The sequence below is a fragment of the Electrophorus electricus genome, chromosome 20 (assembly GCF_041902795.1).
Source record: "Electrophorus electricus isolate QZ-2024a chromosome 20, ASM4190279v1, whole genome shotgun sequence".
Lineage (NCBI taxonomy): Eukaryota > Metazoa > Chordata > Actinopteri > Gymnotiformes > Gymnotidae > Electrophorus > Electrophorus electricus.
Window position 1 is genome coordinate 12,259,788 of NC_137516.1, and position 15,213 is coordinate 12,275,000.

General features: G+C 41.7%; 2 protein-coding genes across 2 annotated transcripts in view; one reads left to right on the forward strand and one right to left on the reverse strand.

Moving 5' to 3' along the window:
• Positions 1-156: 156 nt before the first annotated feature.
• Positions 157-15,213, forward strand: part of cdc73 (cell division cycle 73, Paf1/RNA polymerase II complex component, homolog (S. cerevisiae)) — a 24,639-nt gene continuing 9,582 nt past the window's right edge. The window contains exons 1-10 of the mRNA XM_035536107.2: positions 157-318; positions 4,296-4,401; positions 4,857-4,926; positions 5,017-5,079; positions 5,223-5,275; positions 5,525-5,613; positions 6,105-6,318; positions 7,567-7,665; positions 9,707-9,785; positions 10,408-10,472. Coding sequence (XP_035392000.1) covers positions 188-318; positions 4,296-4,401; positions 4,857-4,926; positions 5,017-5,079; positions 5,223-5,275; positions 5,525-5,613; positions 6,105-6,318; positions 7,567-7,665; positions 9,707-9,785; positions 10,408-10,472 — 969 coding nt within the window. The 5' untranslated portion in view covers positions 157-187. The remainder of the gene's footprint in view (positions 319-4,295; positions 4,402-4,856; positions 4,927-5,016; positions 5,080-5,222; positions 5,276-5,524; positions 5,614-6,104; positions 6,319-7,566; positions 7,666-9,706; positions 9,786-10,407; positions 10,473-15,213) is intronic.
• LOC113585052 (beta-1,3-galactosyltransferase 2) overlaps positions 13,339-15,213 on the reverse strand; it is a 2,766-nt gene continuing 891 nt past the window's right edge. Inside the window, exon 2 of the mRNA XM_027022339.3 lies at positions 13,339-14,892. Coding sequence (XP_026878140.2) covers positions 13,628-14,839 — 1,212 coding nt within the window. The 5' untranslated portion in view covers positions 14,840-14,892 and the 3' untranslated portion in view covers positions 13,339-13,627. The remainder of the gene's footprint in view (positions 14,893-15,213) is intronic.

Here is a 15,213-nt window from a genome sequence, read left to right on the forward strand (position 1 = left end):
TAATATATTAAATCTCTGACTTCGAAAAATTAAAATGAAAATAAAATTTAAAAAAATGAAAGTTGTATCTGTCCTAAAATGTAATTACACGTAGGTAGGTATTTTCCAGCAGGCATTTATTGGAGGCATTCTTTGCTGAAAAGTAACAGGGGCTTAAAGAAAATATTTCTCATGAAGACAAGTGAAGATGGCGGACGTGTTGAGCGTTCTTCGACAGTACAATATCCAGAAGAAGGAGATCGTGGCCAAAGGAGATGAAGTTATTTTTGGAGAATTCTCGTGGCCAAAAAATGTCAAAACTAACTATGTCATCTGGGGGTATGTCACACGTTCTTTTTCCGGTTCTCTTGTGTTAGCTAGCTTGCCATAGTTAACCTAGCTTGCAAGTTTGCACAGCACGCTCGCTAATCAAGTCTTCATTGCATCTTTATCCAGTGGTGATGCTATCACAGGTTAAAATGCACAATATGACAGTAACTGAGCTGTAGCTTTCGAGTTTATTTTGTTGTGCGTAATTGCGAAACTCGCTTGTGAAATTCATAACCTAGCTAGACAAATTGTGTGAAATGTTTTGGGTGGACCAAAACAGCTAGCTAGCCAAGTTAGCCATTTAGCATCCTGGCTAACTAACTAGCTCCCTTACTTGGCTTGTTCCCCGAGCCAGCGGATCTTATTTGCGCTCCGAACTCTCCAGTCCGTGCGATAAGGTCGCTAGTTAGCTAGCTAGTTAGCAAACAGCTACAAGCTAGCTTGTCGTACGTGTTGAACTGTTAAGTAGCTCTGGCAACATTTCAGTGTCACAGTTTAGCATTCATCTTTAATTTCTTGACATTAGAGGAGATGCTCCAAAGACCTTGTTAGTTAAGACGCTACTTGGGACGCTACTTACATTTACTTGGGAAGGAGTTGAAAGCTAGGTTAGCTAGCAATACCTAAGCTAACACATTTATACAGTGCCAAGTTAATTTCCCTAAACCATTCAGACTTCGTATTCGGGTGTGCAAGGTCGAGGCTTACAGAACGTTCCGCGGAACCATGATTTCAGAAAGAAGGTTTTTCTCACGGGTTTCGCTAAGATCAGGTAATTAACTATTTTCTGAGAAGTTAATGAACTTGTATGCCGGGCTAAAAGGGTTGTTCTAGTTTGACTCCCATATTAGTGTTACACGTCATTTAGTACGTTTGCACAGTTAATCCCTAATTTAGTATTTCTTATTTTCTATATATGCTAAGTAACTGTAATAAGTATTTTAAAGTGGTGCTTCACTCTCCCTTACATTTACGTTTATGGCATTTAGCTGCTGATTTTATCCAAAGCGACTTAAAATTATGACTGAATACAACTTTGAGCAACAGAGATTAAGGGCCTTGCTCAGGGGCCCAACACTGGAAACCTGTCAACCTTCTGATTACTACTCGAGTACCTTAACCACTGAGCTACCACTACCCCAATGTTATAAATGCATGGGTTTGACTCAGGACAAGCATTTAATCTTGCGCATTTCATAGGTTGTCATAACAGGAATAAGGTAATGATTGTTTGGTTTTTCTAGTTCCCATGCCTTTTATTAAAATTTATTAACATTAAGATTTTATTATTACCTCTTCCGTTACGGAAGTTACTTCTGATTGGTGTAGTGCAATCCATAGTTCCCCACTACTAGTAGTAGTACAGTCCCAATTGGCAGGACTTTCTATAGTTCTTTTCATTTGTGCACTTCGTAAGGACAGTGGGAACGTGTAAAGAACTTTTCCAGAGCACTGACCCATTAATGGTGCATGCAAGCATGGGAGAGAAAGCCAACAAGTTAATCACGTCCAAAAAGCCAAAGTAAAGATTTTTCTCTGTGATATTACTTGGGCCAAGGAAATAGGCTGGTTTGAGATCACTTCTGCAGTGATCATTCTCATGATGATCTGTTAATGTTGTTTGCACTTGGTTTCAGATAAACACACAAATGAATGTACTACACTAGGTAATACCTGCTCGTGGATGCTTGTAATCTACATGTTTAATGCTGCATAAAGCACTTCTTTATTGATTTAAAGCAGGACCAACTGTCCCATTTGATGTTTTGTTTAATTTTCCCTTTATGCCTCAGGCATGCACAAGAGAGATGAGATGAGCATTTAGCCCCACAGTACTTTTTCTTGAAATAAATCAGTCGAAATTATTTATATAATGCTTTATGCAACAAATGTTGTCACACAGCAGCTTTACAAATGTTTGGGTCCAAGCCCCCAGTGAGCAAGCCAAGGGTGACAGTGTCAAGGAAAAACTCCCTAGAGCATGAGGAAGAAACCTTGAGAGGAACCAAGACTCAAAGGGAGGGCCCATCCTGACCAAGATCACCATAATAAGTGTAGACAGTGAGGAGTGGAAAGAATGGTGAAAGAGAAAAATAAAGATATAAATAATAATAAAATGGCGGGGGGGAGCAATTAATGTCTAGTCCGTTTTTCTAGAAGTCCTAGTGTGGTCATGGTGTGCACGTGTCCGAAACCCATCCTGCATGACAACGTCCATCAAGGGCATCAGAGAAGTAGTTGGCTGGGCTGGAGGTGTGGTGGGCTACAGCAGAGGACATCAGGGGGTGGTGGGAGTAGCCATGGCAGCTGATACAGGTTGAGGCTCAGTAACATCATGACATTAGTAGTATGTGTGCCTGGGCAGAAAGAGAGAATAGATTATTAGGCATGTCTAGGTACAAGGGTATGTAATTTAGGGAACTATAATGTGCAAAGATGGACTCTGGCAGATCTAGCTATGGCAGCACAGCTAAAAGGAACCCCAAGCCAGAAGGAACCACAGACATGAGGGCACCGTGGAACTCTGCCGTTAAGAAGCTTGAGTGACGAGAGATGCAGGGACAGCATCATAACATCCAAGTTTACCAAAACTCTAAATGCCCATGGACCCCCAGATCTACACCTCTACCCAAGATGGGTAGTTAATAAAACTCCTGACTGTCAAGATGTTTTCATCCTCTGAATCTCAAACATTTACAGGAAGGTTATTTCATAGTGTTGGAGCTTTTATAGGAAAAGGCTCTGCCCCCTGCGGTAGATTTTCTTATTCTTGGTACTAGTAAAGAGCCTGCACCTTTTGATCTATGCACAAATGGTGGGTCGTAATGCAATAGGAGTTCTCTAAGGTACTGTGGGGAAATACCAATCAGTGCTTTATAAGTCATTAGAAGTATTTTATAATCAATACAAAAATTTACTGTAAATGTAAAGTAGTTAAGATAGGAGTGATGTGATCAAATTTTCTAGTTCTAGGAAGAACACTGGCTGCTGCAATTTGATCTAGCTGGAGTTTGTTTAAAAGCACTTAGTGGTACAGCCAGATAGTAAGGCATTACAGTAGTCCAATTTTGAAGTGATAAATGCATGGACTGCCTCTTCTGCATAATGTGAGGAGAGGTTCCTGAGGTTGAGAGGCAATTCTAGAAATATTATTTACATGATGTATAGTCTCTCGCTTCAAACGAGAGATTACTCCAAGATCTGTTAGAGAATATCTGGGTGGGAGACCATTGAGGTTCATTGAGTAAATGGAGATCGAGGACCTAACTGTCTCTGGGCCTAATAGAATATGCTTGTAGCTATGGTGTCCTTGTAGGACACCTTGTTGTTTGCTGACAAGTCTTCATTTTATGTTAACAAACTTTTTCTTATCAATGCTTTCCTTAACTCGCCTTTTTATTAAAGTGTATTGTCAAAAGTAAATGCATGTTATGTGACATTGGTATGGCTGCACTTCTAAACAATTTATGGGTTTCAGGACCCTATTTCTTATTGCTCTATCTTAAAACAATTGTGTAAAACTAAATAGCAAAGCAACTTGAGGTTTCGTGATTACCTTTGCATGGCCTGTCTTTGAATAAGGTGTACTGTCTTGTATGTTTTGTTATATTGTAATGTTGCTTACAAGTTCATAACTTTGATTTAAAGTGCTGTTAAATGACAACAATAACTGGGCAGCATGTACTTGCTGCGAAGTCTCCACTGGCAAGGACTTGAAACACAATTCCATAATCCAATTGTTCTGGCTGTTTTGTGCACCTCTGGAGAGCATGGTTTTAGAAATGAGGTTTGCCTGATTAACCGACTCGCTCGTGGAGCTTTGGTTGCCACTCCTTGTCCTCGTCAGTTTTCTAATGTGAACACCCAGCTGATGAATGCTGTTTTATAACCTGTGGCTTATACTATTAGGCAGAAGCTCCCCTTTAACACACAAATGTGTTTGTGGAATAGCAATTTTTTCCCCTTTCAATCTTTCTGAATTATAGGACAGGAAAAGAGGGTCAGCCCAAGGAGTACTACACACTGGACTCCATTCTCTTCCTACTCAACAATGTGCATCTTCCACATCCGTCCTACGTGCGTCGAGCTGCAGTAAGTGACTGTTTCTTCTGACAAGAAAATGGGTACTGACTTGTGGCATCCAGCCATTTATTCAACGATGAAAGACCAAATGGTGAATTTTGATGAATTTTTCCAGCATTATTAATGTTTTATCACTATATTCCAACAGAGTAATTGTCTTTTTTTAGTTTCTTGTAATTAAATCACCATGAGTATGCATGAGTAAGACGTGCTCATATGTAGGCTCAAAATTGAACAGCTAATGACGGTCTCTCTTATTAGTATTCTAATTGGAGCGTCTTTATTAGTATTGTAATAAGAGGGTCTGTATAAGTGTTCTAATGAGAGAATTTCTCTCTTAGTATTCTAATGGCAGGGTCTGTGTTAGTATTCAAGTGAAATGGTCTTTTTTATTTCTGTTCTGTAATGAGGGTCCTTCTTCTTGGCTTTTTAAAAAAAATATTATTAAACCTCCCTGTTTATAGACAGAGAACATCCCTGTAGTAAGAAGACCAGACAGAAAGGATCTTTTATCATATCTCAATGGAGAAAGTTGTAAGTGTCATAAATGAGTATTTAGTGATTTTTAATTCATTTAAATATGAGTTTGGGACAATTGAGTTGAATTTCATATAATTTTTCAAGCGTCATCAACAAGTATTGACAGAAGTGCCCCTATTGAGATCGGCCTTCAGAGACCAACGCAAGGTATGTGCTGAATATCTTCACTAAACATAGATGTAGGTGGTCACGCTGTGTACACAGAAAGATCACCCTTGTTTTTCTTTTTTCTTCCAAGTCTATGGTATAATGTGGCTGACTGGTAAATTTTATTTTATTTTTTTAAACAGTCAAAAGGGCTGCAGATGAAGTCTCTTCTGAAGCAAAGAAGCCAAGGATTGAGGTATTTAAAGAAAGGGAAGAAAAGGCAGTTTGCCTCCTGATATTTCTATTTACTTTCGGGATTTAAGGCCTGTGTCTACCTGTCTGTGTGTCTGTCTGTCTCTGTCTGTGCCTGCCTGACTGTCTCTCTGTCTGTGTGTGCGTGCACGTCTATCTGTCTGTGTGTGTCTGTCTGTCTGTCTCTCTGCCTGCCTGCCTGCCTGCCTGGCTGTCTGTGCGTGCGTACCTGTCTGTGTGTGTGGCGTGTAAGGATGAGGAACGAGTGCGCCTGGATAAGGAGCGTCTGGCAGCCCGTCTGGAAGGCCATAAGGAAGGCATCGTGCAGACAGACCAGATCCGGTATGCCAGGACTGACAACTACACCAACAAACCTAGTGACTAATAACCCAGAAGACAACTGTCAGTTTAACATATGACCATAGCTTCTGTCTTGCTCGCCTACTGCACCCCTCTCCAGCCTAGCAGTCTTTTTGCTTTATAAAAATTTTTTGTTAGAGCCCGTGAGCTGGCCTTGAGCTATTGGCTGGACAGGGGCATGCAATTGAGGTCACTGGCAAAACAGGCAGTTCACTCACAGCGCAACATGGCATGGAGTTGTGCACACATGCTAAAACCTGCAGTGCTCTGGCACAAAGTCCTCAAATAAGACATGCCACTCCTCTACAGTTCTGAATGACTCCAGTCTGAGGGGGAAAAAAACTTTTTTTTTTTTTTTTTTCTTGAATTTCGTTTATATAGCACTTTCTCCAACAGATATTTTAGAGAACCCTGCATGTAGCTTCTTGCTATGTCTTCATTCCTGTGTCAGTAATCCAGTGTCTTGCCTTTAGTTCACTCTCTGAGGCCATGTCTGTGGAGAAAATTGCTGCCATCAAGGCCAAGATCATGGCCAAGAAGCGTTCCACTATCAAGACAGACCTGGACGACGACATCACCCTGAAGCAAAGGAGCTTTGTGGATGCAGAAATGGACGTGACGCGCGACATTGTCAGCAGGGAGAGAGTGTGGAGGACGAGAACCACCATCCTCCAGAGCAGTGGGAAGGTGAAGGGAGTGCGAGGCTTGGTGCCTCAGTGTGCTTCAGCTAGCACCAAGGCCAAGATGGACCACTGCCAGCAAAACCCTCACTGCACTGGCCTGCAGAATCATTTCCTTTCTTTTCTTGAAAATGATCATGTTGAGAAGTAGTAACTCTCTCATAAATCCCAATGCCCTAAATCATAAATGAATGTTGCTTTCATACAAGCATGTGTATTTAGCATCGATTTCCCAAAGCAGGATTGCTGTGATTGTAGCCCTCAAACAGAGTTTGGCTTTCTAACGTTTGACTTGGGAGTTCTGAGATCCAAACACTTGGTACTGTTGTGGGCATTAGTTCATAGGTTTGATTTTGTTTCACTTCTGACCCTACTGATGAAGGTCACATACTCTTACAGTGTGCATGCCTGCCCCAAAGAAGGCAGAACAAAATAACTCCAAGCCTAGAAGTTGTCAATGCACTCAAGCAGGCAGAGCTTAAATCCATGAAGTTCTTAGCCATTTGTAGAGACTTGCTTGCATTTGCTGTACCTATCTTATCCTCCAGGTGGCAGCTGTATTATGGCTCAAGCAGACTGAGGGATTCTGTCGCAATTTTATGCTCCCACATGTTCCCCTAAATCAGAGATGATAGGCTTTGCCAAAGAACTGGATTTCTGCTTTTCAAGTTATTGATTACTGATAGACTCTCACATGCTTGTCATACAGTATTCATACACTCTACTAATGTCCAGACAGAATGAATGATTTTTCCTTAATGAAGACCAGAATAGCAAAAGTACAACAGCAGGATACAGAAAAGTAATGCTCATGAAAGTGGGGAAAAAATGTAATTATATAAGCAGAGTGGAAATGTTTCTATAAATAGAAGACTTTTATACTAGCTCATGATAAATGTCAGACAAACCTTTAAGGACTTGTATCTGAAACAAGGGTGTCCAAATACTTTTGGAGCCTACTGTGTACTTGCATTCCTTTTATTGGCTCAAAAGCCCACCAGCTCTTAAGATTTGGGTTTACATTTCCAAAGATTTAGATGCATGCCCTGCATTGATAGTGGTTGGATGTGTTTTGAGATGACAAGGCAGAAGTGCATGGTGTCCTGCATGTATTACAATTCAGCACTGTGTGCATTTTCCATTGCATTATTTTACATAGAAAAGTTCTATATCTATGGCAGTGTGATACGATTCTTTTTTTTTTCTTCTTGCCATTCTTGCCAACCCATGGTGGTGTATTGTTTTGACTTTCTAGAACTTCTCCAAAAGCATCTTTGCCATCCTGCAGTCTGTAAAGGCCAGAGAGGAGGGTCGTGCTCCTGACCAGAGACCCACGCAGAACCCCACCCAGACAGTAGGAACACACCACACCACCCGCCACCCCACCCTTACAGCCCTCACTGGTGTCATGGGCTTTTATCCCCTTTTCTTCCAGGCTCAGGGATGCATGGGTAGACAAAAGAAGGTAAAATAAAGGTGGTGTACACACTTTGTTAAAGGAAGCCTGCAGGGTATTCCACAAGGCAGTCTTCATGGGTTAGCCAGCTTTGGATTTAAGTTGCTCAGCATCTGAGCAATATCTCACAGCTGCACAATACCTTAAGCAATTCATACACTCGGTTCAGCGTGATGGTACGTGCAGACTCAGGTTGTCTCTCTATTTTAATTTATTTATCTCCTCATTACAATTCATACTTAAAATCACATTGCACACCTCAGCCTGTCTAGTCTTCTGATACTACTAAATTTTTTAAAATTAACAGTAGTCTCATGTTTTCCTATTTCCTATTGTTCTTGCTTGCTTCATTTCAACATGTCAAATATATGAGAATGTAATTGTGAAATTACATATAAACAAAATTGATCAAAGTGTAGCAGCAGCTTCTTTCAAGGCCCTGAAAGAGTGCTACAGTGAATCTTAATTTTATCCATCCAATGGCTAGAAACATAGCAGGAACCCCTATCTTACTGCTAAAATGTTGGAAAGATCACACAGCTAATCGGTGGCCACCTTCATGGTATCAATTAAGCCTAAGATTGTCACTTTGGATTAGTGACTCCAGCTCTCTTCCTGGAGGCCTGACTACGCAGTGCTCATTTCACGCTAATACCCTTCTCGTCTTTTTGTAAGCTTGCGTGGTAGTAGTACAAAATACTATCAATTTCTCAGCATATTACTGCCATTTGTCAAATAAATGGAGCTTGAAATTAACTGAAGGATTCTAAGGGAAACTCGGTTATTTAACCCACTGAAGGTCAAAGCTTCTGAGCACTGAACCTGTAAGTTTACATGTAAGGGTATTATGCATGGCACTGAGTGACCAAGGGCAGTTTGAATAAGTTACAGGATGCGTTGGTTAAAGCAAACATTCAAGGAAAAATCCAATGTGCACAAACTTTTTGACTTGTCTCATGTGGATTACACATTAGACTACATCTGACATGAGCTGGAACTGTCGAACCGTTTCTCCAAAGTACACGTAACAGAAGTCGCAGTGATGGTGTACTGGCCAAAAAGTCAAAAGCACACATCACAGTAACGCATGAGCAATTATCTTTGTTAATTGTGCATTCTGCAACGATGATTTGTAGGGCTGTGCTACTGCTGTTTTTGTGGCTAAGATAAAAGGCTGCAGGAGTGCTTAAAATTTTGTGCCAGTATTGCCCTGGAGATATTGACGATAATATTAATTGGGGCTGGGTGTAGTTGGAAATGTTTTGATACCAATTCCAAAACAATAATCTTCCAGACCTATGTGCCCACTGTAATTTCATAGTACAATAAGCATGATAAATGAGAGTTTAAAAAAAAGGGGGGGGGGGGGAGATTGATCTCAGTACCTCCAGAAGTATCATTTTAGATTTCATTCCACCAGTGCCTTTTGATAGTGGAATTTCATGGGCCAGCCCTAGTCATAATGTGAAAGAAACTTACATGAGAACATTAAATGCTGAGTCTGTTTAAGATTAATGGAAAAATAATGCAAAAATGAAAATTTACATGAGCGCATTAAATGTTGACTGATCTTGACAGATGTCTAACATTGATAGTGTATAAAGAAGTAGTTAGCAAAATATTTATTTATGTAATGACCAATAAGATAATCTGGTAATTTTAAGGCCAAGTGTCAATATTAAGAATATCATGATTTGTATAATTTTCAAATGGTAATAGTTATCTTAAATTAATATTGCAGGTTGTGTTGTCACTCTACCCATCCGAAAAGAAGGGGCAGGTCACTGTAGTTTTGTGACTTGTTCTGCCACCACACCCCTTTTAATTAATGCTGTTTGTGCTTTTTATGCTGCATCAGAGTAGCCTTAACCCTCCTCCTGCTTGGCACTGGTGTTGAGCTGCAACATCTCTGATTTGATTTTCGTCTTTTCTGCCCAAGGATCCAGCAATTCGAAACAAACAGCCAGTTCCAGCAGCCTACAACAGATACGATCAGGAGCGATTCAAAGGGAAAGAGGGTAAGTTCAACTTAAAAGGCTATTCTGTTCAGCAGCTCCTCTCTGTCCCCCTACTTTTATTTTATTTGTGCCCCCGTTTGGAGCAGAGTCCTACCAGTTGGTTATTACCTGTCAGCCTGTAAAAATAAGCTGATGTCTAGTCTGATGCTCAAAAGTACTTATTTATGGTGGTCTGCTAGAAAAATGATCAGCAGTGTTGCTTCAACAGATGGTTCCTTTTGTAATGCAGTTGCATCTTGGGGGTGGGTTGTCCTGTACTTTCTTGCAAACGTCAGCAAAACTTTGAAGTATTGCACATAAAAATGAAGAAGCATTTACCTTGACTTGGGGGAGTTTTAAGGCTTTGTGGGGAGAGGGTAAAGGAAATGTGTTGGGTAGCATTGCCTAAATTATAGCAGATGGTATGCTTTTTATTAAAAAGCATTTACTCTATCTCAGGTGGTTTAAGATCTGGCACCCATCCAGGTGATGAAGTCCAGATGTTCTCAGTATCTCAGATGGGGGTGTTTTGTTCATTGACCTTTCACCTTGCCAGCATGTGCTTACTGACATTGCCTACTGACTGTTGTAGCTGTGCTCTTCATTTGAAGAGTTGTTGCTGATCTAATGCCTCTCGTCATAGAAACGGAGGGCTTCAAAATCGACACAATGGGAACCTACCACGGCATGACCCTAAAGTCTGTGACGGTAAGACTCGGGATCAATTAACTTTAGCTTTTACCTTGAAATGAAAACTTTGCTCATTAATATTAAAGTTGCAGTCTTTGTTTCATAGTTTAGTACAGTGGTTACCAAACCTCTTCTGTAGTGCTCTATAGATTTTCGAGAACCCGCCCGCCCGCAACACAAAAACATGCGTCTTTTTTTGTTTCCAAACTCTGCTGGAATTTAGTTTTTAACATTGAAATTCATACAGGACTGCAACTTCTTATTGAACAAAAAGTGACTAATCACATTTACAGCTTTTTACAAGACATGCATATATTATGTATCTTTAATTTTTTTACTGTGCATTAATTGATTTCAACATATTTTCTCAAAATTGACTGCACAAAAATGGCTTTAAAACTTAACCTGCTCCCCGAGAGAAAAAAACTAAAACCTGAGTATTTGCTCTGCAAAACTTACACCTTTTAATTCCCACATCTGTTCAGAGACTTGTCTGGGCTTGCTTTGCGCTGCATTTCTTCTCAAGCTGGGAGACTGCTACTTTTAGTTCATTTTCAGTGTCTAGTGTTGATCTATATTTTGTCTTGAGTGAGGTCACTGCAGAAAAGCCTCTCACATAGGTAGTATTTTTCAAAAGAAGGAGCATGAATACAGCTCTCCCCCCTGGCAGTGGGTAATCGTTCTCAAATCCAAAATGCAGCTTATGTCTTTGACTTTAAATGCAGCCTTGTTCTTGAATCAGAGGTGACATCAATGTACTGTTCCATCTCTGCAGTACTGAAGTTGGCAGGTGATGTTGCACTGGAAAACATTCGTATTCTTTACGATCCTGCACTGGGAAATACCTCTGAAAATGTTTTTGTAGGGCTGAGATTTGCGCTTTCATGCATGAGATCGTGTCTTCTTGACCTGAAATGATTTCAGGTTCTCAAAGGAATCGGTATTTCCCTCCTTAACTTTCTGCTCCCACATCTCCAGTTTCCTTGTGAATCATGTGATTTTGTCTGACAGGTATAGAAGGTATGTGTTGGTGCCTTTCATCTGCAGCTTTAGTTCACTGAGGTATGCAGCTTTCATGAGGAATTTATTATTAAATTTGAGGGCAAGTTCATTACCTTCTACCTCCAAAAAGATGCTGATCTCATCTCACAGTTCAAAGACCCTGGTTAAAACCTTCCCATCAGGCCTTACTGTAAATCAAAACACCTACTTGGACAGATCTCTCTTTCCTCAAAAAAAAAAAAATCTGGGATTTGACAGATTGTGTTTTGCTGTAGTTTACTGTGGCAATGACAACCGTCATGACATTGTTCATCTCGGGACTCTGTTTTTAGAATCCAGCTCTTCTCGGTATCTCATGCAGTCTGTCCACTGCACATTGCGGGAACATTGGCCCACGTCGTTTCCCAGCCATTGCCTGAGCCCTGAGCCCAATAACTTAAGTTTGTCTGCAGTGACTCTGCTAGATTGTTTGCAGATCCTCCCTCAGATCATCAATGAATCAGAAGTACTTTATCGGTAAACAGTCTTTGTTACTGTCAGTTGCTTCATCCATCTGCAGAACAAAGTGCCAGCCTTCCTGTAACTTGTCATTAGTCTGCTCCTCTATGTCCTTTGACACATCATCAATGCCCCTTGCGACAGTATTGTGTGATGGAGGAATTGACTTTAGCTTGCTGGATGTTGTCATCAACTATAGTTGAAACGATATCGGTAGCAGAGAGAAGTGTTAATTCCTTAGCATTTGTCTGCAGCTTCTTACACTCAGCAACCCATTGTTGTACTGGAGAAGCTGAGCTGTGTGTTTAGCTGGGAGCCCTCTCCCAAACTAGTACATCTTATGCACCCCCCCCCCCCCACTTTTGCTTTGCCAGCTCCAAGAGATAAATCATGGTTTAGTTCTGTGACCTGTTTTTCTGCATCAAAATTCATAGCCTGATTACCATTCCCACCCACTCAACCCAGATTCAGACAACATAAAAAAGTGTGCACTTGTAGCAAAACACAACACTAAATAGTTCAGTTTCTCTCCCAAACCCTCATGAAAGCTACTTTGTGGAAAAATAACTTAAAATATGTATGTTTTTCACAAAGCAGCTTTCATGAGGGTTTGGGCCTGAAAAGAGTCCATTGAGCAGGTCAAAGGCAGGAAAATACTAGTAGGTTGAGGATGGTATTATTATGAAAGCTGTGATGAAGAAAAATAATTAATCCTTTAATGTTCAGAAAATATAGAAAAACAGGAACATGGAACAGTGACTGCCAGGTTTTAATTATTTTTTTCTGCACCTGATGATAAATTGTGTATGAATTGTGAGAGCTGAATTGAGAACAATGATGAATAACCATGCGTACGACTACAATAGTGCAAATTATTCTACGCCACCATGCTGAGGGTGGAAGGGATGTGGTCACCGGCCTTATTTGTTATTTAGATCTTCTTCCCTTCATCACCTTTCTAGATAGTAATGAGGTTTAAACTTCTTTTGCACTTGTTAGTGCTCACTTGCCTCGTCTCCAGTGTGAACATATACACAAACATGCCCATTAACCTCCACAATCAATCCAGTGCTGCTTGTATAGTTGTATATGAGCTTGTATACGTTCACTAAAGATGACACTTAAGAGCACTTTTAATAGTGATGGAAAGGAATCGCACGTTATTAGTGTTACGTGGTGAACATGTAAATTATATTCTCATAAATTCTCCTAACCTGTAAGTTCAGGTAAAGTAACTTTATATGACAGCGAGACATTAGAGAGAGTCACATAAGAGGTGATGAAGCTGAATATTTCTGAACAATGTGCGTGACACACAAGCGCATGAGGCTTTGAGGAGGAGAGGTAACTTTACTTTAAAATAACTGCAGGGTGCTGGCTTCGTAATATAATTTCTGCAGTACATCTCTCACTTTCTTCACAGTGCACACTGTTCTCTTAAACGTCACACCCACAGTTCTGCTTAGTCTGCACAAGGGAAGTCAGATTCACGTAAACTTTTTTGACCCTCACATTATTCCCATTTTGTTACATAGCGAAAGTGTACTTTCTTGATGCAAAGCTTTTCAGAGGCTGAAAGTGTGGTGTGTTTGTTTTTTTTTCTTTCCCCCTGTTCTTAGTCACCACGTCCATCCTTCAAAATGTTTGCAGAGCAGTTTTCTTTGGCGACTCCTTCATACTTTCTTCTTTGGCAGTTCTGTGCAGGCGTTGTGCTTGTTGCTCTGCAGGTGATGCCAGTATTTCACTAACTCGGTGGGGAGGAACTGATGAGAAGTTATCAGGTGGCTGTATTTGCAGCTGGAATAAGACACCCTCCAGTGGTTGAACAGGAACTCATTTGGGGGTGGGACTGGCTCGATCCTCAGCTTGGCAAGGCAGAGTCCCACGTAGACATCCTCTAGGTGCAGCCGGCGTATGCTCAGAGAAGCCCTGTAGATCAGCTTTGCCATGTCGCCTGAAAACACGTACCCTGTGCCGGAGCAAAATGTTGGGTACCGCTTGCTGGGGTACAGCTCATGTGGCATGTACCACTTGCTGTCCTTGTTCCGGTTCGGGGCATAACCTCTCATGAGGTAGCCGGTGAAATACTTCCACCTGGGTGGGACGATGGGCTTGAGGAGCTTTTGGATGAGGTATTCCGTGTTGACAAACATGTCACTGTCCGTCTTCATGACATAGCTGGTGCCAGGGCAGTATGTAGCCACCCAGTTCATGCCCATAAGCGTCTTGAGAGTGAGGTTGTAGTAGGAGTCGATGTACTTCTGCTGGATGATGTCATGGTGCAGTCGGCTCTCCGCCTCGATGGCGTGCTGTACCTGGCTGCCCAGGCCGTAGTCACCTTCACCCATTCCCAGGAGGAAGAGACGGATGAATGCAGAGCCAGTGGCCACACTCTCATTCCCCCAGGTCTGCCTGATGGCATCCCTGGCTTCCACGTTGTGAGATCCAACGGCGATCAGCAGCACCAGGAAAGGATCCCTGTCCTGGCACTTGTTTGCCTCATTGATGATGTAGCTGTAGGGTTCTACTTTGAGTACACTTTCCACTATTATCTCCTCACTCAAGCTGGCGTTGGAGCCTGTGGAGATCTTTGACTCCTGCTGAGAAGTATTGTCCAAAAGTGAGCTGAGGTTTGCCCCAGGCCTTGGGGGCGCAGGGGACGCACCTGCGTCTCTCCACATGTGTTGCCTGGCCATGCTGTGGTTGGCCCCGGTCACCGCTGCTGTGCCGGCCCTCTGCCCCGGGTACACCGTGCCCCTCGCTAGCTGGCCCTTCTTCCCCACCAGCCAGCTGTGCTGCCCAAACATGAGGAGCACTCCCACGCACAAAAGCACAAGGAGCAGCATGGCCACATTCGCCCGGCAGTGCCGTCGCCTCCAGCGCATGGTCCCGGTGCTCGGACACACCTCAGCAGAGCAGTCAGCTGCTACATCCAGACCTGGACACACACACAGAGGAAAACATGTTTCATTTTGATTTGCTCTAAGAAGCTTTCCAGTGAGTATTTTATACCGCTTGCTACTTATTCCAACAAGAGCAAAAGCATGAAAAGCATGGAAGCTCTATCCAATGAATGTGATAGAAGCTTTTGTGTTCTGTGTGTTAAGCTGCGTTTCACAGAGCTGTGAAAGTTCTTGCATAATTTGATTTCTTTAAATATATCTTTATAATTTTATATTCCAGTGCAATATAAATCAAATATTACATTTCAGCTTCTTTGACACACAGATTATGAAATCTTTAGCTCAGAGTGTCTGTC